The sequence below is a fragment of the Osmerus eperlanus genome, chromosome 7 (assembly GCF_963692335.1).
Source record: "Osmerus eperlanus chromosome 7, fOsmEpe2.1, whole genome shotgun sequence".
Classification (NCBI taxonomy): Eukaryota; Metazoa; Chordata; class Actinopteri; order Osmeriformes; family Osmeridae; genus Osmerus; species Osmerus eperlanus.
The window spans coordinates 17,232,399-17,255,490 of record NC_085024.1 but is presented as its reverse complement, the minus strand read 5'-3'; the positions used below and the strand labels follow the sequence as shown (position 1 = coordinate 17,255,490).

Here is a 23,092-nt window from a genome sequence, read left to right as displayed (position 1 = left end):
CACGAGCAGCGCGCGCAATCTGGGAGCGCGCATGGAGGCGGTCCGGTCCGGCTGCCTCAGTTTTCTGTAATCGCTTTTCTGTTGCTACCTTCAGTTAAATAGCAAGGACACGAGCGCGAGTAGACGGCCGTGTGTGGATATATTTCTCAACTGGAATTATTAAAGAGAATACAGCATCGACGGCCAGCTGCCAGGTAAACGTTTCCTACGTATTTAACTGTCCCTTGTATATACAGAAAGTAAGTAAATGTCCCACGAAAGTAGGGTTTTCCAATGAGGGGGATGTGTGGGACGTGCCTCCCTTTGTGCGGACGCTGTGCTCAAAGCTTATTGTGGACACTCCAGAATGTTGGGTAGTCGTCTATTCACACATTTCCAAGCCCTTCTTTTGGCCCTCGCTTCGACGAGCTTGGTGAGCTCTTGTTGCATTTAGGAAGATTCCTGCTAAATGGTCACTGGTATTTTTGCGAGTTTTTAAACCGGAGGCCTTTCTATTTAAATTTCCCATAGCAGGGAATATCACAGCGGGTGCTACTTTTCCTTACACTGGCAGCTAATGATGTGTGCTATACAATGGTCTTGACAGCGACATTTGAGAAAGGGGCATAACCTATTTTGTGTTTTACACCGAATGGGAGACGGTTTTAGAATGTTGTGACATATAGAACCATCAACGAACATGAAAGTGATATATTTTTGGTTCAAATGTATCCCACTGTACAAGAGGCCCACAGGGTAGGCTAATATGCGCATGTCGGATGCGTTAAACGTTATTGTATAATGTAAGAATGGATATTATTCCCACGGCGTTGCTAGAGCTAGAGGACACAAAAGTGTTTGCAAATCGATACATTTGACTGAGTGAAGTGGATACATTTTAACAATGATGTCCTTATCATGGAACGCCACCGGAAAAGACGGAGCAGTTGTTGATATCATGCACCTCTTCAAGTCACTGTTCAGTTTCTTCAAACGCGTTTATCTCCATAAGATAAACATACTGCAGCCTGATACATAGCCTACTCAGTGAGTTGCACAATTTGTTTATTGTGCGGCTGTCTGAGCTCGAACGCTCCTTCCTCCATCTTGCTAGATTTAGTGACAGCTACTTTGAAGTGTCCCTTTGATTTGAGCAATCAAACAGTCGATTCTTATAAGTTCATAGTATCACGTTCATTGTGGTAGTTATAGCCTATTGTATTTCACATTAACATTTGACATTGGTGACTGTTACCATCTCACCTCTCTTGCGAATTTTAATTGAGGTTAATGTTGTTGTCTAACTAAAATGTAGGCTACACAAACATATTTTGACCCGATATCAGTTGTTTTACTTATGGCAACCAATATTGTCATGTCCAGTTGCATCCTATTCGGTTCAATTCAAAATTAGTATTTTAGAGGGACATGGTCGGTTTGGTGTGAACACTTTCTCCTGCGGCTAGTGATTCAGTTGAATTTGCAGTGACTGTGGACAGACTTGGTAAAAGTCGTATCGTTTTCAACCCAATCAGTCATCTATAGTTTATCAAAGAAAGTACAATTATCGTGTGAAACAGGCCCTTTGCATATAATTAAACGTATTTAGGCATACCTGTCTTAAAATGGTAATCTATTAAGTTGTATCCATCCCTCATCTTAATACAAGGTGGTAGTCATTATATGTGGGCATTATAGTTTATAGTGTGGGCCCAATTCATTTAGGCAATTAAGATGCTGCTTTACCCTCAATGAAAATGATTAATGTCATGAAGAAATCATTTAAAAACTGGGAAACAGTTTCTCAAATCAAGATGACCAAATCAAGAAGTGAGCACTACCAATAAAGGCTATGTGAGGGCCACATCTTTAAGAAGTTAAATGGAGCAGTTGGTTGACATTTGGGTTGGTGTGTTTTGGGCTCTACACTCTTAATAGATTTGTCTTCTTTGATGTATTGCTTTGTAATACATATACCATAGCACAATGTGGCAAATCATTCTCATCGCTCTGGATAAAAGCGTCTGCTAAATGCATAAATGTAATGTAAATGTAAATCTACACACATGGCCCGTATTGTCATCTTGTGAGTTTTGTGCTGTTCTTTGTTGAAATAACTTTTTTTTACATCACTGTGTCAAGGAAAATAACTCATCACACAGTTATGTGTCTAATCCCAGGGCCAAGATGTCCAGTGAGGTGCAGGGACCGGACGACAGCCCCAGCACCAGCGGGGGAAGCTCTGACATTGAACAAAGAGAATCAGTACCAACCGAACAGGAGCGGGAACAAGCACAGCCCAAAAAGAAGGAGACCAAGATCTCAAGTAAAACTGCTGCCAAACTCTCTACCAGTGCCAAGAGGTAAAACATAAATCTGGATTATTGTAGTGGTATTATGGTTGGGGGTGGGGGGGGGGGTTACTGTGCTTGGAGAGGTGAAATTGCTTAACAGTTCTCATGGGGGCATGGTTTTTGTTAGCATTGATGCCATTAACAATCCCATGAAATTCGTATTGTGTTTATCTTAAAAAGTATGTGTTATAGCAACAACAAAAATGCACATGGCACTATCGGTTCACAGAAGTAAAAAAAAAAAAAATGGCACCTTCTCTTTAACTGAATGAGTATCAATTACATATAAAATCTCATGCAGTGCACCACAACCTTCCGTTCTCAACCTGACTCTGCCAGCCTATGCTTCTTTCAGAGGGAAAGGTTATGACAGAATTCGGCAACACATTGAGCACAAGGTTAACTGAGGCTACAGGAAAATCTATTTAATATTTTGAACATATTCCTCTCCGTGTGCACAACCGGCGTCCCTCTCTGACTCGATCATGTGCTGAACAGGTCAGTTGTCCATGGTGTTGCAGATGTGTCAGAATTAGCCTCATACATCTTGCCCTTGCTGTTTACACTAGCCCTGTATATTATGAATTAATTAGTAGTAATCCTATTGGCTAAATAGCCATTGTCATTGGGCCAATGGAGAAAGCAAAGATATAAAAGAGTTAGCGTATACATATCTCCTCACATAAATATCTTGTAAATGGCTTCTTTGAGGGACACTGAAGGACAGACATTTTTGTTGCTGAGAACCATTATTTTAACCTAGACTGTACGATGCACATATACAACAGTCTATAGTCTAATAGTGTGGGAGAAATCAAGAATTTCTTCCACAATAGCATGAGATGCATTGCAGTTTATTTAAGATAATACAGTATGGCCAATAAATAGATTTACCTGTCAAGAAGCTTTACGAGATGTTGTTAATTGAGGTAAGTATCAGTTATGGTCTTATCGACATGTAGATATGCTGTTTGTTTTTATAATTTTGTCTTATCACTCGTTTGTTCATTTTAATTGATCAATTAACAGTATTAAGTATATTTATGTTTAAAGCCTGCAATCAGAGCTACCAGAGATTTGCTTTTCATTTAGATTCAAACCTATTTCATTACTGTTTTCCAGGATCCAAAAAGAACTTGCAGAAATAACATTAGATCCACCTCCAAACTGCAGGTAAGGAGACAATCAGAAATGTATTCAGATCTTCTTTTAATGTTGATAAAGGGTTGGAATCCACATATAGATTCAATGACTCCAGTGTCTAAGAATGAAGGCATAATGAGCTGCTCTTTAAATAACACAAGTTACACATACTTAAACCCTGCATGAAAAGCAACATTTGTATCTAGAGTGTGTGCTGGAAAGCACATTTTAAAAAAGAACATGGAACAGTGTGACTTCTGCAGAAGCGGTTTCAATCCTTTTGTATTTCCCTGTTCTGTTGGGGATATACCAGAGACAATGGTTATTGTGTGTTGCTGCTATGGCTGTCTGTCCTTTGAGGAAAATATATGGTCGCTGGCAAGTGGCAACCCACATGTGCATCAGCCACGCTGAATGACAAAAGGTATCCCTAGGGACAGGGAGCAGACGCCAGCCCTTATTAACTTAAATAAAACAAAGTGAGGTTGTCATTGATTATCCCCCTGTTTAGAACAGCCACAGTAATTACCTCAGATTCTGCACTCTGAGGCAAATTAGGAAAGAAAATGGAGGCCAGGCCTGACAAGATTAGGCTTTTACTGAGGGAGATTAAGTGGATGTGGTAGGTTTTGTAATTATTTGGGATATGTTTTTATTTACAAGTTTCCTGTTTAAGACAATCAAGGAAAATTGCTTTTGTATGACTCATCTAAGTGATACTTTTACCATAAATACCTCAGCTGATATCTCTATTAGATCTCCCTCCCTTTGAACCCCCTGTTCCCAACAAAATACATGTAGGTAACTTACAAATCTACTTCAAGAACTAGCCTAGTTTTGTTTTTGTACTGAAGGCAGAGTATGATGTTGAGTTCACAAGGACCACAATTTGTTTAAAAGCCTCCTAAAATTAGGTTGACTGAAAAAAGTTGTATGACACTTTCCACTGCATGGTACTAACTTGACTCAACCCGTCTGCAGTGCAAAAGCAAGATTAAATTGGGAGAAAAGACACTAGTTGCCTGGGTATGTTAGCATGGTTAAGTTAGTATCATAGTATCAGTCTACCTTACACTGCTCACTGCTGGTCAAGTTAGCTATTTTCAAAAAGCTTGTAAAATTCGTATCCAAAGCTCGACCAGGTCTTTAGTATCTCAGGATAAAAAACGTCAATTTTGACTAAACAAGACACACTTCTTAAATCTAATTTGCGTCAAATAAATAGTGATCTCTTCATGGTATTGTGGGAAGCAGATCAGAATTATAAAATTGTCATGGTAAATAGAAAGTACTATGAAGCAAACACAACCACTGAATCCGTTTATTTCAGCTTTGTTTTTACATTTGTCTCTTAACATGAATTTGTTGATTTGACTGCCTTTTGAAGACAATGGGAAGTCTTTCAATGCCACTTTGAAGCCTGTCTTGATCACAGTATTGTGCAGCCCTCATTACCTTGGCATTGTCATGCATTAAAAGGGATTAGACACAGCAATTATTCAAACAGTCAGATGTCGTAAGTGTATTTGCAGAGGCAGTTTGTGTGTTTTTACGGGATGAAGCAAATGATGAGATAAGAACAACACTAAATTGAAATCTGCAACTGACGTCCAAAAGCTGAAATGCGTTGTCTAGGTAGAATTCAGTTTGGGACCTGAGGGTGGTTCAGGAGGCTGGATTAATGAATTGACCAGACAATATAAGTAACTTTTACAAATATCTTATCTTATATGGATCTGGTCGATCTCCAACACAAATACTGTAGCTTCTGTTCCATTGAACCAAACCGTGTAATGCTTGTTTGATTTCCAAAAACTCAGCTGCCTCTGTCTGATGATGCAGGCCCTTAGGTCAAACACATACTTAAGCCATGTCAGAATATTTTATCTGAGGCCTTGTTTGTAGTAATATTGTGTATATTTGATATGCTGTACTTTACAAGGTACTGTACTTGGCATACTATCCCCCACCCCCCCATCGTTGATGGTATCATTTCCATGTTTGTGATGACAGCAGGGTGATGTGCCCCTCAGGGACTGTGCGAGTGACAAACCTAGAGTCGTTTTTCACAGACGTACCATTAAACACAGCGGGGAGCAGGCTGGGTATTAGCAGAGCCATAGAGAGATGGCTCTGGGTATCAGTATTCATGAGGGGCCGAAGGGTTGGGGGCTGGGAGAAGGGGGTGTACGCGCCCCAGGCAGAAGGCCCTCTGGGAATTCTTCTTCATGACTCATCTGCTCATCAACTTCATAGAATTCTGAGAGACTATCCAAGATTAATGTTGGTCCATCCAGGCACAGAAAATACTGCAACAAACATGGTTCAGACAGATGTGTTTCTGCCAAGAAAAAGGGGACAGATAACTCAGATGGAAAAACAATCTGTGCACAGAACTGACCATTTTATGCTGCTTTGTTAATATTCTTACTGGGTACTTAAATTATTTAAATTCAACCAACTTTAGCAGATGACTTGCATATATGTAAGAGATGGTCCGGGAACATAATTGGTCAGTCACGTTTTTCTGACAGATTACTGATTTGATGACTATAGGCCCTCAAAGTCTTTAAAATGTCAATGCATAATGTCATTGTCATTTGATGATTTAGAATGTGTTTTCTTAATTCTGTAGCATACATTAATGCTATTTGAGTTATACTACTCGAACAACCCCGTAGCCATATTTTATTATTTGAAGAGGTGTTAGATGAAACTGAAGTTAGCAGTTGAGCATTATTTATGATGGTGCATGGATCCATGGGGACTAGTGTAGTGATTCAACCTGAGGTCTGATCAACTTTCGGCTGAGTAGCCTGGGTGAGGGTGTATGATGATGAGAGACAAGGAACACCCTGAAGCCCTAGGTCCTAGTAACAACACCAGTGATGTGTCCAAGAGTTGTGTTTATCAAACCAATAAAAATGGTGTACAATTGTACTTTACTTTTTTTATTGTCTTGATGAACATTTTAGTCCAGTTACAGCATACTTGGGGAAATAAAAATATGGCTTAAAATGTTTAAATATATGTATAAATGTTGCTTTTAGTCCCGGTGTGACCTTTCTTTTCCCAGAGAATAAGAGCGTTCAGTCAAATGAGGAATTCTCAGAGTGACTGAAGGTGCTCTGTTCCGGACCTCAAGCATCACCTCATTTATCCTTCATGTTCACGCTATAGCACTTGTTTGACAGTTAACACAGCCTGTGTCTTGATTCATGCATGTCACTAGACTCTCCATGTCCTAATTTGTGAGGTACTTTCTTGCAAATAGTTATCCTAAATGTTATTAATAGGGTGCAGAGGTAACCAAATGTGAAGCGTTATGTGGATATTTTGTTGGGAAGTGCTTCCATTACACAACTGGTTTCACAGAAGCAGCTTAGGGTCATTAAAACTGACAGGATGGTAATCCACAACTGATGTGAAAGAAAACAGTACAATCTTTGGCTAAGGAACAAATAACTCAAAAGTAAACATTTACTCTATTCCATTACCACTTTGGTCTAATGGGTTCAATAACATAAGCTTCAGTTTTTTCTGGGGCTGGTCTCAATTGTATTTAACCCTTGTGTTATCTTCGGGTCATTCTGACCCATCAGTCATTGTGACCCACCGTCGTATTGCGACAGATTTACCGCATACAAAGACAAAGTGAAGCATTTTCTTTTAACCGTTGGGCTGTCTCAGACCCCCCACATTGCAAAGGTTAAAAGAAAATTATTTTAATTTGTTTTTGTATTGGGTAAAATTGGGTAAACACAACGATGGTTCGTTATGAACCTTTGGGTCATGTGACCCGAAGGCAGCACGAGGGTTAAAGTAATGGAAGCCTTCATGTAATGTAATGTATGACTGGTTACTTTTGATGCAATGTTTTATTTTATTGTAGGCCTGTAAAAGCAAAAAACTAAATTACATTACTTTAAAGGTGACACAAGGTGACAACCTTAATCCTTAACCTCAATTTTACTTTCTCCAAGATGGCTTGTGAAAGCTTACGTAAAAATGAAATCTTTGGAATGTTTTTTTTCTTTTTTTAATTATCGTACATTGCATGTCATGCATATTGGCAAACCAGTGTACACACAGACAAACAGAAGTTCACCTTAAGCATGTCAAATGCACAAACAGTCGCAGTGGGTTACTAGCTGGTGCACTCCTGTTGTGAGCTGGATGACTGACCCAGGGATCCAGGCTGATCAGCTGTCTATATCTGATTCATCAACATAACCACAGCCCTTATCTCAAGGGGAATTACAGAGCAGACGATACAGCCAATAGCCCAAGGCAGGCCACTGATTTGAGAGTGATTACACCCTATAGCGTCATTCCAGATGATAGGAAGGAAAAAACACACACTGACACAATCTTCAGATTACCCTAATTTTTGGACTATGTATTCTTGGGAGCAGAGAGGGCTCTAGTCCCACACAGCACAATGATGATACAGGGAAACATCATTCAAAATACTGAATGAAATTGATTTCTGGTCTCTTTACTTACAGATCACAGGTTGAAATCAAGATTGTTTTTAGTAACTGCACATCTTATGTTGGCTGTAGGACTTGAGGGATAGGCCTGTGTTACACATCCATTTTCTATGTTTCCATTTTGGACATGTGTTCTTGAAGCATATCCTAGAAATATATGTAAAAATAAAACAACGACTAATCTGTTAATGACCATGCAATTGCATCGTATCCCAATTTTCCACCTGACATGAGCTTACTCACAAAATTGTGTTTTATATGTGTTTTGGCTTTATTGAAATGTACTGTATTACTCATGGAGTTTAGAGCAGTATTTAGATAGCTTTTCATTGCCGAGAGAACCTGTTATTTTTACAAGATACTGGGAAGGCTGGGGTTTAAAAAGTGAAACGGTAACAAAAAGAAATGCATACCAGTGTCACAGCCGTGTGAAAGCAGCTTAAATGAGTGCAGCTTAAAGCTGTTTTATTTGGGGGCTCGGTTGTGTATGCAGTGCTCCAGCTGTTGAAGCGGGTTCACACATGAGTGTAATCTCAGTGGACGGGGTTGGGGCGCATTCTCACAGACACCCGCACTCTAATGTATCCCAGACCCCTGGAACAATTGACCCAAATACTCACTGAATCAAGGAATTTCACTGACATGCTGCAGATTTATTGGGGATTGCACAGAAGATATTGTTTGCAAGACATAACCATTAGAGTCATAAGCATAATTTTATGATAAAAAATGTATAGGATGTTTATGTTTCTAGGGCCATAGACCATGGGGACTGATTGGTAGAAGTATTTTCCCCATCCCTAGAAAGAGGAAGAGGCTGTTGAGGGCTAGCCCTGTCTTGCTACAGAGGCTGGGTAGATGTAGACTGAGAGGCAGAGGGTGCCACAGATCTTTTTCTTTGTTTCTTAAACTCCCCCCCTCCCCCTCAAGCAACTTGACATTTGGAATGAGCTAAATGGTCCATATTCACAAAGCAGTGATGCAAATTTTGCTCAAGTTTCTGTCAGAAGGGACATGACATATTTTGTCATCAAGGAATTAAATACTAATATTACATATCTGTATTCACCACTGCTTTTGAATGTCCAGCGTAAGATTGCTTTGCTCTAAACGTTTGTGGGATGGTTTGACTGAACTGTCTCCATCTAAATGTGTTTCAAGTTATCCTTTGAGGTATTATGAAAGTCAGAGCCTAGGTTAGCATTAGCAAATGTAGGCCACTAGGCCTACACCTTTTTGAAATGGATTGGTATTCTAAAGCCAGTTACACATTTATATATTGTTTTGTATTAAAGACACTTTTAAGAGTCATTACTCTATTCAATAGTTTAATATTCACCTCCAATGCCTGGCGGAAAGGGGTTTGCCATCAACTAATGGAGGCCCATTTATCAGACCTTCAATTTTTTGTTTTAATTATAAAGTGTACATTTGGACCCTCCCACTTATCTGAGGAACCCCCGGCTTTGACAGTGGTCCTCAGCTCTCCCATTCTATTGGTCTAAAAAGAGACATTGGCTCAGAAGGGTTAGCCTGCTTTAACAGCTCTCCAACAATCCACAAACCCTCTCCTGCTGGCAGGGGTAGGAGCCAGGCAACCGTCAGTCCAGACATGTACTTTAAACTGTCTTTATCCCGGAGCTTAGTGGTTGTCAGATCGGCAGAGGTGGCAGTAATGCGGGGAGCAGCCACCATGTGATCTTACACATCATCTGGGAGGTTAGGGTTAGGAAGTCGTTAGGATGTGACCTTCATGTTGTTCAAAATGATTACGAATCTTGGAAGACGGAGTAAAATATGTTACTTAATTAGAGCATTCTGTCACAGATGGGTATGGATATTTCACCTTTTCACACAGACAAGCCAGCTGCTAGCGGTGATTGGGTATCGTTCCTTTTTTCTGCGATACATAAAATATTGACAAGTCTTTGTTTTGATTTTAGCGCTGGCCCCAAAGGAGACAACATCTATGAGTGGAGGTCAACCATCCTGGGCCCGCCAGGCTCTGTTTACGAGGGAGGGGTCTTCTTCCTCGACATCGCCTTCACACCTGATTACCCCTTCAAACCACCCAAGGTAAGCACATTCACAATTCCTTTTAGATGTACTAAAGCTTTTATTGTACAAGTTGTGTTCATTGAGGTAGCAGTTTGTAAAAAAGACAATCTGTCCTTTTCTCTTCAAGCCTTCCTTTTTAATGTTCATTGTTTCAAACAGTGTCTTCTGTTGAATGGTCTTCAGAGCGGTTTAGATTGTTGAGTTGTCATTATCAAAATGAATGGGGACTAACTCTTGCTGTCCAGAGCACTCAATCTTCCTTTCTCTTATCTTCATTCTGAGTTTGACTATCACACACACTTTCTCCCTCTGTTTCTGGTTCTTTGAGCTGTGTCACTAGCAGTTCTGGGTTTAACAGCATACTTAAACAAAACTGCAGGCTCCAGTTTGACTGAGTAGCCAGAGGGCTTGATGCCCCCCCCCCCTCCCATCACCCCACATGAGTGATCTGCAGCTAATTCCTCCATTTATCCATAGTCTTTACAAAAAATAAATACTACATGGACTTCTAAAGATCCTACAATTCTTATCCCCCACCTTCAAGACAGCTGAAAAGTCTCTTTGCAACTATAAGTAGGACTCGCAGACAACCTTGTGCATGAGAACATCATTGTGGGAGTTATTTATAACAACCTGTCCTGTGTGATTTGGGGAATGCCAAGGCTCATTAGAAGTTTCCTCTGGAAGGTCTGGGTCATGGTCTCCAGATGTGTATGTTTGAGGGAGAGTGTTGGTGTCAAGACTAAACAGATGTGAGACTGAAGTTAAATCAGTGATGTATATACAGTCTTGCCTGTCAAAGTTTGTTGCATTGCTATGAAACAAAAAGTGTTACGGGACATTTCAACTCCACATTCACAAACTTCAACAATAGAAGGCAACGTTAATATAACCAATGTTTTCTATCAATGTTTTGACCATTTTATGGGTGTATTTACATTTCTGCCAGGTAACATTTCGTACAAGGATCTACCACTGCAATATCAACAGCCAGGGAGTAATTTGTCTGGACATCTTGAAGGACAACTGGAGTCCAGCCCTCACCATCTCCAAGGTGCTGTTGTCCATCTGCTCCTTGCTCACAGACTGCAACCCTGGTAAGATTTTAAATCTAGAAAAAGTTTGCTTCCAATTTATAACTTTTTATAACTGCTGTTGTTAATATTATTGTATTAATTTACATTTCTAATGCCCAGTCCTTGAAAATACTAGCTGTGTATATTTCACTTTTAATATAAAATGTTTTAAACCAACATCTCAAACTTAATTTACAATTGCAATTTTCATTCAAAAATGCCTATTCTTCCCCCCTTTTTGTCCTTCACAGCTGACCCTCTGGTGGGGAGCATCGCAACACAATATCTGACCAACAGAACAGAACATGACAGAATAGCCAAGCAGTGGACAAAGAGATACGCCACATAGATCCCCTAAACGATGACATCCCTCTACCACTCCTAACCCTTCCTCACTGTACTTCTCTCTACCTCTCTCCCCCCAGTCTGTTAAAGCACACTCACTAAGTGCAACACTATACCCATCCCTCCCCTTCCCTTCCTCAACCTTTATCTTCATTTTCTGTGTAAAGAACTGTTCTTTGTTCCTTGTTGACTTGAAAGCTTTTTTTATACAAAGAGTAGATTGGGATTTTTATTTTCCAATATCTGAAGGTTGGAATTATTGTATTAAACATTCATTGTCCTTCAACTATACAATATGTATCCTTGTTTTCTTAGTGGTTACAGGAACAATGTATATGCTTTTACATAACTTTTTTTTTTTTTTTTTGTTTTTTTTACATATTTCAGTCATCAATGTTATGTGCATGGAAAAGGAGGGTGATTTGCATCAAAAGAAATGTCATGCTCTTCAACTCCCTCTGGTTTTGTTTGTACTGTATGTATTTTTTCAAAGGCTTTTGAGGCAGACCACAAAAGTATAGGTCGACCTGTGAAAGAGGCAGGACTTGTATATTTACTGGCTACCCGCCACCTCTGTAATGGAAGGGTGGTTTGTTGTGCACTTGTATTACTGAAGCACCCAATAAAACACTGTGGTCGGCTTGTGATTCTGCTCACTTCTTCTGTTACTGAGTTATCTGGTTTCTGTTTGACAGTAAACATATTTTGGTACATCGGTTTATATGCGGAATCATTACAAGTCACTTCCTCATCTCACATCAATATGCACACTTTGATCTGCCATAACATCAATATGCACACTTTGATCTGCCATTACACCATGTATCAGATGCATAGGCATTTTATAAATTAGTACATAAAGTTAGGAGCTTTTTCATGTATTTTCATTTACAACGAATGCACATGGATATCTCAATTCAGTGTTCAGAACTTTACTTTTTTAGAGTGAATTCCTTATCCGATGTGAATTACAAAGAGGCTACAGACACGTGAGCCTCTGCAAAACAAAAGCCAGAGGTTTGGAACTTACCGTGTCACAAAGTTTCCTGACTCAAATGACGGAAATTTATATCGCGGATTGCTTGAAACAGTTTGTCCCTTTTCCCCCGACTGCGTGTGTTTCATCACTGTGGCTCAGCGCGCGACATGATTCCATTGCGATTCCATTGCTCGATTACTTCCGCCGTTTGGCTAGGCACGAATCTAGGCAGAGGGGGTTGACTATACAGACCAAAATCCAAAAGGGGTAAGTTATACAAATTAGACTGCCACTGTCGGTATACATTTAAATGTTATAAAGTGTATATTAAAGATCAAGGGAAAATAGTTTAAAAAAAGCAATGGATCAAAGACGGTCTACTTGAGTCACTGGCCGGCTTTACTAGTAAGCTAAAAAAAAAAAGGCTAGCTCGCCTCTAGCTCTAGCTTGCTAGCCAGTTGGCTAAATATTGCCAACAACAGCGAGTTTAGGTAGCTAACGTTAGATAACGATATGTTAAGAGTTAGTTATCTATTCTTAACTAGCCGTATACCTTGACAGGTTTGAAGGGTCACACTGTGTAATTCATGAAAGGTTTATAATTTAATCGAACTGTCGACTAGGTAATTTAGATAGCTAGCCAACTAGTAGTAATAGCCTACTACAGTAGTTAACGTTAGTACTAGAGAAAAAAACAGTATTTGAGGTTGGGCTAACTTGCTACTAGCTGGCTGAACCTGATATGAGCTATAATGAGCTAACATAAGACACCAGTTAGCGTTAGTGACATGTCGGCTGTATTTCTTAGATTTGGACTATATGTGAAAACATCTCAATCACTTGAACCTGTTCATAGCTTGCATGATATCAATTTGAATTGAATATTATCCATGAAAACAGTCCAGCGGCCAAACTTGCACATGCTGAGCAGACTTCCAACAACAATGACACCAACATGTTTGCTTAGGCGCTAAAATGTGTCTGTTTTTGACTACCAAATTAACGTTTCTCCAGTTTTTCAGCCGGGCAATTTAGCAGTCATAAAAGCTTACCAGTCTTTTATCATGCAATTTTAGCTTCAGATACGGTCATGTTTCCTAATGTAGGGAATTGCCTCTTACAATACGCTTTAGTGTAACAAATCAGCTACATTTGTTGAACTATCTTAAATCCACTTCCACTAGCCTCTTGGTAAAATGTTCAGTGGTGTCACCAAAACAGGAAAGCTGTAGGCCGACACTGGTTTTGAAATTTCCAGTCTTTATTAGAAATTCCAGCAAACCTTACAGCTGTTTGTTTAAACATGTTGGATAAAGATATGCACAGAGTGGTTATTTGTCAACTGTGATTGCCTTTTACGCTTTATGTTAGGCATGGCGTGTACTTTAACTTGGCAATCCAAGCTAGCTAATCGTTTTAGTTCCCCATTTGTGTCCCCACTGTTTTCCACACCTTTTAGGTTCCTGCTCATCTCTTGGTCAGTGTGGTATGTCTGATAAGGATTTACATGCTAGAACAAGCTCTACAACATCTTCTTCCTCGAGTCAAAACAAACAGGGGGACATATCTTGCAAGAAGCGGGATTGCAAAGCCACTATGAGCAAGACCTCTAAGCTGCTATCTACCAGCGCCAAGAGGTAAAATACCAAGGAATGCTTAACATATTGATTACACGAGATTGGGTAATATATATATTTTTTTTTAATCAGACCATTATGATTAAGGACAATAATATGACAATTTAAGTTAACACCACAGCGGTCATGTTTGTGTGTTTGCCACATGGCTCTTAAGTCGGTTTGAAGGTGGAAGTATTTAATACTGTCCAAGTAATTAGGAGCATAATCAGGTTTACAATGTCATCGTGTGCAGCTAATGTGAGCTAATATGGTATTTGCGAGGAGTATTATCTAATCTTGATGTATACCTCTATAAACAAATAAAACGGCTGCAATCAAGATTTTTGTGTTTGACCTAATTGCATTATTGTATGTGCAGAATTCAAAAAGAGCTGGCAGATATCACACTGGACCCTCCGCCAAACTGCAGGTTGGTTTTGTTCCACCTCGTCACACATTTTCCCCACCATCCCTGTTCTCCAAACACATCAAGCCATGCTTATAGAAGTAGACTTGCCTACTAGTCTACGTTGTGGGGTAAGAAACATATTCAACTTTATCACAATTACATTGCTTGCTTCCAGCGCTGGACCCAAAGGAGACAACATCTATGAGTGGAGGTCAACCATCCTGGGCCCGCCAGGCTCTGCTTATGAGGGAGGGGTCTTCTTCCTCGACATCGCCTTCACACCTGATTACCCCTTCAAACCACCCAAGGTCCTCATTTAGTGTTTTTCTGAATTGATGACTCATTTAATTATTTTGAGTAAATGTTCAACAAATGAGATTTTCTATAGAATTTTTGGTTTAATCGTAGTTATTGGTCACAATGTCATTTTGTACTACGATCATATTTGTAGCCTTTTTCATTTCTATTCATTTTTCTAATAATAATTTGGATTGCATTCTATCAAGCCAGTCTGCTGTCACTGTCATTACCATGAAGTGGCCTTAAACATCCACCAGGGGGCACTTGGGTCATCTTTATATAAAACTCATAATACTGTCGATGGATGATTTATATATTTTTCTTTACACTATTGACTTGTATTCATTCATGTTAGGTAACATTCCGTACAAGGATTTATCACTGCAATATCAACAGCCAGGGAGTAATTTGTCTGGACATCTTGAAGGACAACTGGAGTCCAGCCCTCACCATCTCCAAGGTGCTGTTGTCCATCTGCTCCTTGCTTACAGACTGCAACCCTGGTAAGGTTCAACTTGTACATGGGCACACAGGCACTCTTGACAACTCTTGATATGTTCCTGGAATTCTTTACTGATACTTGGGGAGAATTATTCACAAAGAAAACGGGTGATATTCAGTCATGGGGTAGTCAACTTAAATAAGAAATCAGAGATGTTTTTGATAATTAGGCAATCATTAAGGCAAACTAACTTATAAGCTCAATGCTTTCTATTTCTGCTTGTCATTGTCTGATGTCTGTGTCCTCTGTCCCCCATAATTGTCTAGCTGATCCCCTTGTTGGAAGCATCGCCACCCAGTACACAGCTAATAGAGCGGAGCATGACAGAACAGCCAAACAGTGGACGAGACGGTACGCCACATGAACCCACAGAGACAAACAGTGTGTGTGTATTTTTTTGTTTTGTTTTTTTTGACTCATAATTAAGTTATCTCAATAAATATGAAAATAAATATAAGTAATGAAAATATGTCTTGTATAAACATTTATTTAGTCCCAAAAAAAGTACCACTTAGTGTGGCATGTGTCCCTAAAAATATTTTTGAGCTTTACATGTTAGAAAATGCCACCAACTATGAATTTGGTCTAAAATGCCTCCAATAGGACTTTTTTCTTCCTGATAGCAAAGGTGCGTTGTCTGTACTAATGGAACATGGATTCTTAATCGGTTATCCCAAAAGCATAACATTTGTCAAATCAATTTCAGCCTCCTCTAAACTCATGATCATCATAAAAAATACATGACATGCTCTTTAGTCTGCTTGAACTCTTAGCCCCTTAAGAGCCTTTCATCTGCCAGATACATCTGACATTTGAGCTTGACAGACTTTCACCTGAAGTGTACAGCAGTAGGTCTAGGTTTACAATAAAAAGGTACAAATTCTGTGGTATATTTGGTTAACGGATTATAAAGTGTTTCATAGTATATGTCTTATGTTTCAAGCAAATGTACATATGTGCCCATATTAGATATGTATATGAGAGATATCATTAATCATTAAATGACTCAATACATAGACATACACAGTGCATACTCATTGCTTGAACATTGTGGCCTGCAACGTGACAGGCAGCCTATTACGTTCACATTGAATTGACTCCTCCTCTGGTCTGTAAAAGTGTGTCACTGGGTTAAACTGACTCAAGCGGCCAGTCAAGGGGGAGTGGCCAACAACTGGGTCACATGGAAACACACTATTCTGGACATTTAGTACAGAACAGTAAACGAGCAAGGGAGTTCCTCTCTCGTTCCTCAAATTTTAATTAACATTTTCGAACTAAACAATTTGGATGTATCCGATTGTGCTGGCGTCTTGTTAGTTCAACTATTCTGAAAAAATACGGTGATTTCAATTCTTTCAGTGAAGATTATTTGATCATTTTTGTCATTTGGATGCAAACGTTTCATTTACGCTTTAAAAGTGCGGAATGCTGAGTTTTACCATTTGTGCTTGTTCGTACTGAAAACCTTGAGCAGCACCCTACAGCGTCAATAAATCTCGTAGTCGACTTTATTGGGGGGAACTGGCGAGGTCTTGACAATACATTGTCAGTCAGGGGGTTTCTTTTTGTATATTTCCTGAAAGGATGCCTGAAGAAATGGGATCAAGCAAGCCTGGTAAGTAATAATGAACCGTTGCGGGCTACAGTAAACGGTGTAGTTACAATGTATCTTTTCATCTAATGAATTGTTAAAATCACCGATTACGTTGTTACAATGACAACCACAGGGTGAACACTGAAGAATGAATGAGAAACATTTGCACTTGTTTATCGATTCACACATCGATATAACAAATATTAATGTCATATTGACTTGTCTGGGTGTGCCAACGAAAACAAACCAAATTGTTTATGTTTTCGTATTGAAACGGAAGTCTGTTGATATGGGTTAGGAGTGCCACTGTGCTATAGGGTATTTGACACAACAACAATGTTCCACCTTTTACTTAACTCACATGCACCAAACAGCCAAGCCATGTGCCTGTGTACGGTCTTCTTGACTCTAAATGCTGATTGGTCAAAAAGAGCTTGTGACGTGTTCATTGTATAATTCTGTATTGAGTCTTGGCTCGACTGCCGCTTGCGGTTCCACGTGAGACAACCAAAGACAGTTGTTTTGACCTACATTTTTACTCCATTGAAACCATAGTTATGTAATCACCTTTAAAAATGTCAGGGAACACAAGCTAACTTTGTGACACTAACACTAGTTACAGTGAATGTATTGTGCTTTTTGTTTTGTCTCTGATGTCGAGGACTTCAACATACTTATAGTCAACAGTCAGAAATAGGCTATAAAAATGTGACCAGACTAGCAAAACCGGACCTAATAGACAGCTCTATCAGATGTTTTGATGGCTCATTTTAATTCGTTTTAAAGGGAAAATTGTATGTATTCCTTCAAAATTATCAGTGACATACAATTGCGTACCTGGTATCATTGATCTTTGGCTTAAGCTTTTTTAGACTATAGTAGCCTAGACAAAGCCATGAAGCAAACACGTTTTCCAGAGGTCACCAGCACCATCATAATCTTATGTAAAACTAGACGCATTTAGTCAGTCTAATGGGTTAACTACTATAACTGAAGTGCCAGTTAATGCGTTCAATCCAGCTGCTATAACTTATAATTTTTCCCTGTTTTCTGTTCAGGGGGTGTGATAGCCTTTATCTCTTCAACCTCTTCCTCAAGCCTGAAGTCCTGTATGAGTGACAGCTCTAACAGCAGCTTCCTGTCCTCCTCTCCACCTCGCCCCTCTTTGCCCAACCGAGCGGTGGGCATGGTGATGGATATCGCCCCTACCCCAGCCAAACAAGGACACTCACGTGGTCCCGGCACTGCAAAGACTGGCCGATCTGCATCCTCAGCTAAAAGTGGTATTACTAGTAAGTTACAATCCCAACTCTTAACTCATCCTACTCATATAAGTCATATAAGAAGTTATAGCGGGAGGATTTTAACTCCTAGAATCTTTCCTGTGGACAAGTAGGTTACATGTCTGTAATGACCAGCAATAATGGTGGTCTGTTTTTCCTTGCAGAGATCAATGGCATGGTGTTGTTGTGTAAGGTTTGTGGTGACGTGGCCTCGGGGTTCCACTATGGCGTCCACGCCTGCGAAGGCTGCAAGGTGAGACACTGTCATGCTCCACGTTTTGCACACAAACCCCCACAACTCTTTCAGTCATTGCTCATTGTTCAAACACTGTACTAATAGTGCATTAAGTCTAGCATCTTCTTATTCTTTAGGGGTTCTTTAGGAGGAGCATACAGCAGAATATCCAATACAAGAAGTGTCTGAAGTTGGAAAACTGCACCATCATAAGGATCAATAGAAATCGCTGTCAGCAGTGCAGGTTCAAGAAGTGTCTGGCTGTGGGCATGTCTAGGGATGGTGAGTCGTCCCTCTAATTACCTTTAACAGTGAAATATCTTCTGAAAAACATTCTCGAAACTACACTTGGTCGATATGGTTTGATGTGATCTAATACGTATCTCCCCCACCCCCTCCTCCACATCAGCTGTCAGATTCGGCCGCATCCCAAAACGGGAGAAGCAGCGTATGCTTCTGGAGATGCAGAACGCCATGAACAACATGATGAGCAACAGTGGTCAGCTCCACAGCATGCTCAGTGGCACCCAGAGCCCAGCCCGCACCATGGACGCCCTCCCCAATGACTCTAGCCCCTCCTCTTCCTCCTCCTCTTCGTCCTCATGTTCCAACCCCTCGTCACCGCAATGTCCCATGGTTTCTATGGACACCAATTCCAGCTCCGCCTCTTCATGTTCTTCCGACAGCGGCGAAGATGAGACTGTCTTCGCGGCAGCCAGACAGCACCAGGGTGCTTTCTCGTATGATGGCGGAAAGCAAAGTTCACCAAGTCAGGTCCAGGGATCACCATTTTTAGTTGCCAGGGAAACGCAGAGCAACAACAGCATAGAAGAACAGCAGGGCAACTGGAATGGCTGGAACCACAGTGTTGTTGGCGGCTACCAGCATGGTTACCAGCACAGTCACTACAGTAGCAGCCAACCAATCGCCAGCATTCCATACAGGGAAGAGAGGGTGATTTATGAGAAGGCTCAGCACCACCTAAACAGTGCCACCATTGGTGGAATAATAGATGACAACAACCAAAGGAAGCACAACATTAACGAACAAACTGTTTCCAATGGTATCAGTGGATCAGCGTACAATGTGGACCAGAGGGCACATCTGGTGAGTGCCCTTTGCAGACCTAGCTTTTGTATTGTTTGTGATATACATTTTGGTAAAATATAAAAAATATTTGTAACTTTCACAAAGCAATTGGATTTCAAAGTGTTTTTCTTGTGAGCAGACTGAGTATAAGAAATATCTCACTATATTTCGATATCTTCTATTGCTGATGGTCTATACTCTATGTCTGTCTCTACAGGTGTGTGCGACGAATGACTCTCCCTACGTAGACCCCTGCAAGTCCAGCCAGGAGATCTGGGAGGAGTTCTCCATGAGCTTCACCCCGGCAGTGCGGGAGGTGGTGGAGTTTGCCAAGAAGATCCCTGGCTTCCGAGACCTCTCCGAACATGACCAAGTCATCCTGCTCAAAGCTGGGACTTTTGAGGTAAATAACAAAGTGAGCTATTTCGACAAGCACAAAGCCATGTACCATTTTCTCCCACCACAGTGATGATCAAGGATCTCTTCATGTCATACCCATCTCTAATCAATCTCCTCCACTTCCCCTCTAGGTGCTAATGGTGCGTTTCGCTTCGTTGTTTGATGTTGCGGCTCGGACCGTCACCTTTCTGAATGGCAAGCGATACAGCCTGGAGACCCTGCAGTCTCTGGGTGCTGGCGAGTTACTGTCTGCCATGTGTGACTTCAGTGAGAAGCTGGCCACTATGCAGTTGGACGCTGACGAGATGCGCCTATTCACTGCCGTTGTCCTTGTCTCTGCCGGTACAGACACTTCCTTCTTCCAGTTCTCCTGCCTGTCTACCATTGCTCCTATAATATTGAAAATTCCGATTTATGTTGTGAGCCAAATTATGTGTAATTTTCCATGTCAGCTTAATTGTATGCTTAACAGCCACGCCATGATGCTAACAATCTGCTTAATTTTTGGGGGTTAGATCGTTCAGGGATCCAAGGTCTGAGCTCTGTGGAGGCCCTTCAGGACAACCTGATTCGAGCATTGCGGAACCTTATCATGAAGAACCACTCCAATGGGGCCACTACTTTCACCAAGCTGCTGCTCAAACTGCCTGAGCTGCGCTCCCTCAACAACTTGCACTCCGAAGAACTACTGGCCTTCAAAGTGCACCCTTGAACCCTATGGAGCATGTGCATTCCAGCTGTGCCCCTATACTGCCCTTAAAACCAGGACCCCTACCAACACCACCAGGACCTGCCTATCCCCAATCTTTGCATAATTGAGTATCACTCTCTAGAATGTATTGTAAAGCTCTTATATGTTTTGCCTGATGTTAAAACAAGGGTCAGAGAAAAGAATATCGTCTTCTGTATTCATAAGAGGTCATGAAATTGATATCTTGAGATGTTGCACACACACGTGTGTGAGATGCTCGTGGTTTTGCAAAGTAAGAGGCACTTGTTTTATTTTCAAGACATGAGTGAGTACTACACTGACTTTACAAAAGATCTAGTTCAGAACCACATAGGTTTTTGTTTTTCTCAGAAAGCCATTTGATTCCAAAGTGTTGTGCTCGTGAACACAGTGAATGTGAGATTTTCAGTATATTTAAATTAAGAGGATGTCTGATGAATATTGTAACTTGGTTTCATTTTGGAACATTATACTTATTTCCTAAAACACGCCAGACTTAAACAATAAGGAAATAAGTATCAGAAGGAATGTGCGATGATTGCTGCTAATGCATGGCTATCCTTAAGTAAATGACTTGACAAATGATTTATTTACCCTTTTGTTAAGGGACAGAGTATAATTATTTTGTTCAATTTTTTAAATCATTATTATTGTAATGACGTTTCAACTGTTCTTTGTGTATAGTGTGTTTTATTCTTGTCAGAACCGTTGATGTTTGTTAGTCTTGTATCAGGTATCGTCACCTCACTACTTTCTGAAACTGAACAGTATACCTTTTGCAGCAACACTACTTGCACACTGTGTTGCGGATTTGCTACCAACAGCATCATTGATGTTAGTGTTTAAACTTCCATGTTTTTAGGCTCTCTTCCATGTTCCAGCACAGCAACATAAATGTATTTCCTATGTCTGTCTTTCATGGAACCCATGTAAATAGCCATGTATATCTCTCATATATAATAATATAAATATATAAATAGTATAAATAAATACATAAGTTAAATGCCTGTGTTTGCATTTTATTCTTTACATTGTGCACTTCAAATGAAGTACAAAGAAGTTTGTCCTTATGCCACAATGTTTCACAGCCTGGCTGTTTGGAATTACAGGACAGCTTAGATTTGAGACTTTCCAGTTCGAAAAAGGATTCATGGATTTGTCCGAAATATAGTATAACCCAAGTAATTCATTTATATCGAATAAAATACAATAATATATTGAACAAAGCTGTCCACAAGGTGTAGCTGTCCACCTACGGCTCAGTCTGATATTAAATACATATTGTACTGAAAAGCATGGCATGTTGTAGGCATGACTCATATTTGCTATGCTACTGCTGTATATGTACACTGTATTAATTCTTCATGTAACACAAAGATAAATTATATTATTTAAAAAATCATGCTGAGTTTTATATCCAAATGGATTCTCTTAATCTTATTATCCAATTGTATATTACCATGCAGTTGAAAACGTAAAAAAAAAAAATCATTCTAGGTGAAGATTTTGTTGAAGAGCACTGACATAGGACTGCCTGATTCATTCAGTCTTGCGATAACAAACCCAGTATTTTACATAAAAGTCAACTAACGGGAAAAGGGTGCAACATGGCACATACATGATATGCATCATTGACACTCAAAGCTGCGTACCTTCCTTCAATGTCTGTGTGGGCTGGTCACTAGGTATTCCTGTTCAAATAAAATGCATACAGCATGAGTGGAGACATTCAACATATAGACTGAGAATACAGGTGTCCTTAAAAAAAGCAGAAGAAACAAATGTAACCACATTTGTCTTATACTGTAATTCATTGAAATTAAGTTTTTCATTGAAATGCTTTCATTGTAATTATTACTTTACTGTATATATATATATATCTTTAAAATACTGTGTAGACTGTACACACTTCAAGTGATTTCAAATACACATCCCACATAGATTAGGGTCTCAATCCTGACTACGGCTGTCCTCAAACCCCGTTCCATCCCCGAATGCCCCAATTGAAAAAAACATGGCAACCACACATCAATCAAGACCATGGTTTTCCTTTGTTTACTGGTTAATAAGCCTGACACGATCCTCTGGAAAATCAAACAAAACTTTCAAAGGAAGTTTGATTGAGAGCTAGTGGTTTTAAAGCAGATATCACCCTCTCATCCTGTTGCTACTTGTGTAAAAGCCAGTATAAAAGATGTATGATGGTTATAAATGGCTCCTCAAAGATGTCAAGTTTAAATACCTAACAACCAGGAAACAACAGATATAAAATCCATATGAACTGTCTTTTTTTTGTGCTGTAATACATAGATTTAAGTGCTTTTACAATTGAATGATTTTGAAATGTTGTAACTGTAATAAAATGATGATGCATCTGTTATAAGAGCTGGATAAGAGCGTCTGCTAAATGACTAAATGTTATTAAACGTATTAATCTGAATGGCGTAGTTATTCAATATTACTTACACAATTAGCCTACACAAAATATTGACATTTTGCATA

The 23,092-nt window shown here is 39.9% G+C and overlaps 3 protein-coding genes across 4 annotated transcripts; all 3 read left to right on the top strand.

The window, feature by feature from the left end:
- Positions 1–38: 38 nt before the first annotated feature.
- On the top strand, positions 39–12,095 carry ube2e2 (ubiquitin-conjugating enzyme E2E 2). Its single transcript, XM_062465353.1, has 6 exons — positions 39–194; positions 2,160–2,342; positions 3,456–3,506; positions 9,913–10,045; positions 10,977–11,124; positions 11,355–12,095. The coding sequence occupies exons 2-6, from the start codon at positions 2,167–2,169 to the stop codon at positions 11,450–11,452; spliced, it is 606 nt and encodes a 201-aa protein (XP_062321337.1). The 5' UTR covers positions 39–194; positions 2,160–2,166; the 3' UTR covers positions 11,453–12,095.
- Positions 12,096–12,545: 450 nt separating this feature from the next.
- LOC134023331 (ubiquitin-conjugating enzyme E2 E1-like) lies at positions 12,546–15,726 on the top strand. 2 transcript variants are annotated; one of them, XM_062465354.1, is made up of 6 exons: positions 12,546–12,694; positions 13,848–14,064; positions 14,426–14,476; positions 14,631–14,763; positions 15,111–15,258; positions 15,524–15,726. In XM_062465354.1, the coding sequence occupies exons 2-6, from the start codon at positions 13,916–13,918 to the stop codon at positions 15,619–15,621; spliced, it is 579 nt and encodes a 192-aa protein (XP_062321338.1). In that variant the 5' UTR covers positions 12,546–12,694; positions 13,848–13,915; the 3' UTR covers positions 15,622–15,726. The 2 variants fall into 2 exon arrangements, with proteins under 2 accessions (XP_062321338.1, XP_062321340.1); XM_062465356.1 differs by having other exon boundaries at positions 12,552–12,694; positions 13,887–14,064.
- Positions 15,727–16,416: 690 nt separating this feature from the next.
- nr1d2a (nuclear receptor subfamily 1, group D, member 2a) lies at positions 16,417–20,893 on the top strand. Its single transcript, XM_062465350.1, has 8 exons — positions 16,417–16,875; positions 17,913–18,146; positions 18,302–18,390; positions 18,510–18,654; positions 18,782–19,479; positions 19,679–19,864; positions 19,992–20,202; positions 20,376–20,893. The coding sequence occupies exons 1-8, from the start codon at positions 16,845–16,847 to the stop codon at positions 20,570–20,572; spliced, it is 1,791 nt and encodes a 596-aa protein (XP_062321334.1). The 5' UTR covers positions 16,417–16,844; the 3' UTR covers positions 20,573–20,893.
- The last annotated feature ends 2,199 nt before the right edge of the window (positions 20,894–23,092 follow it).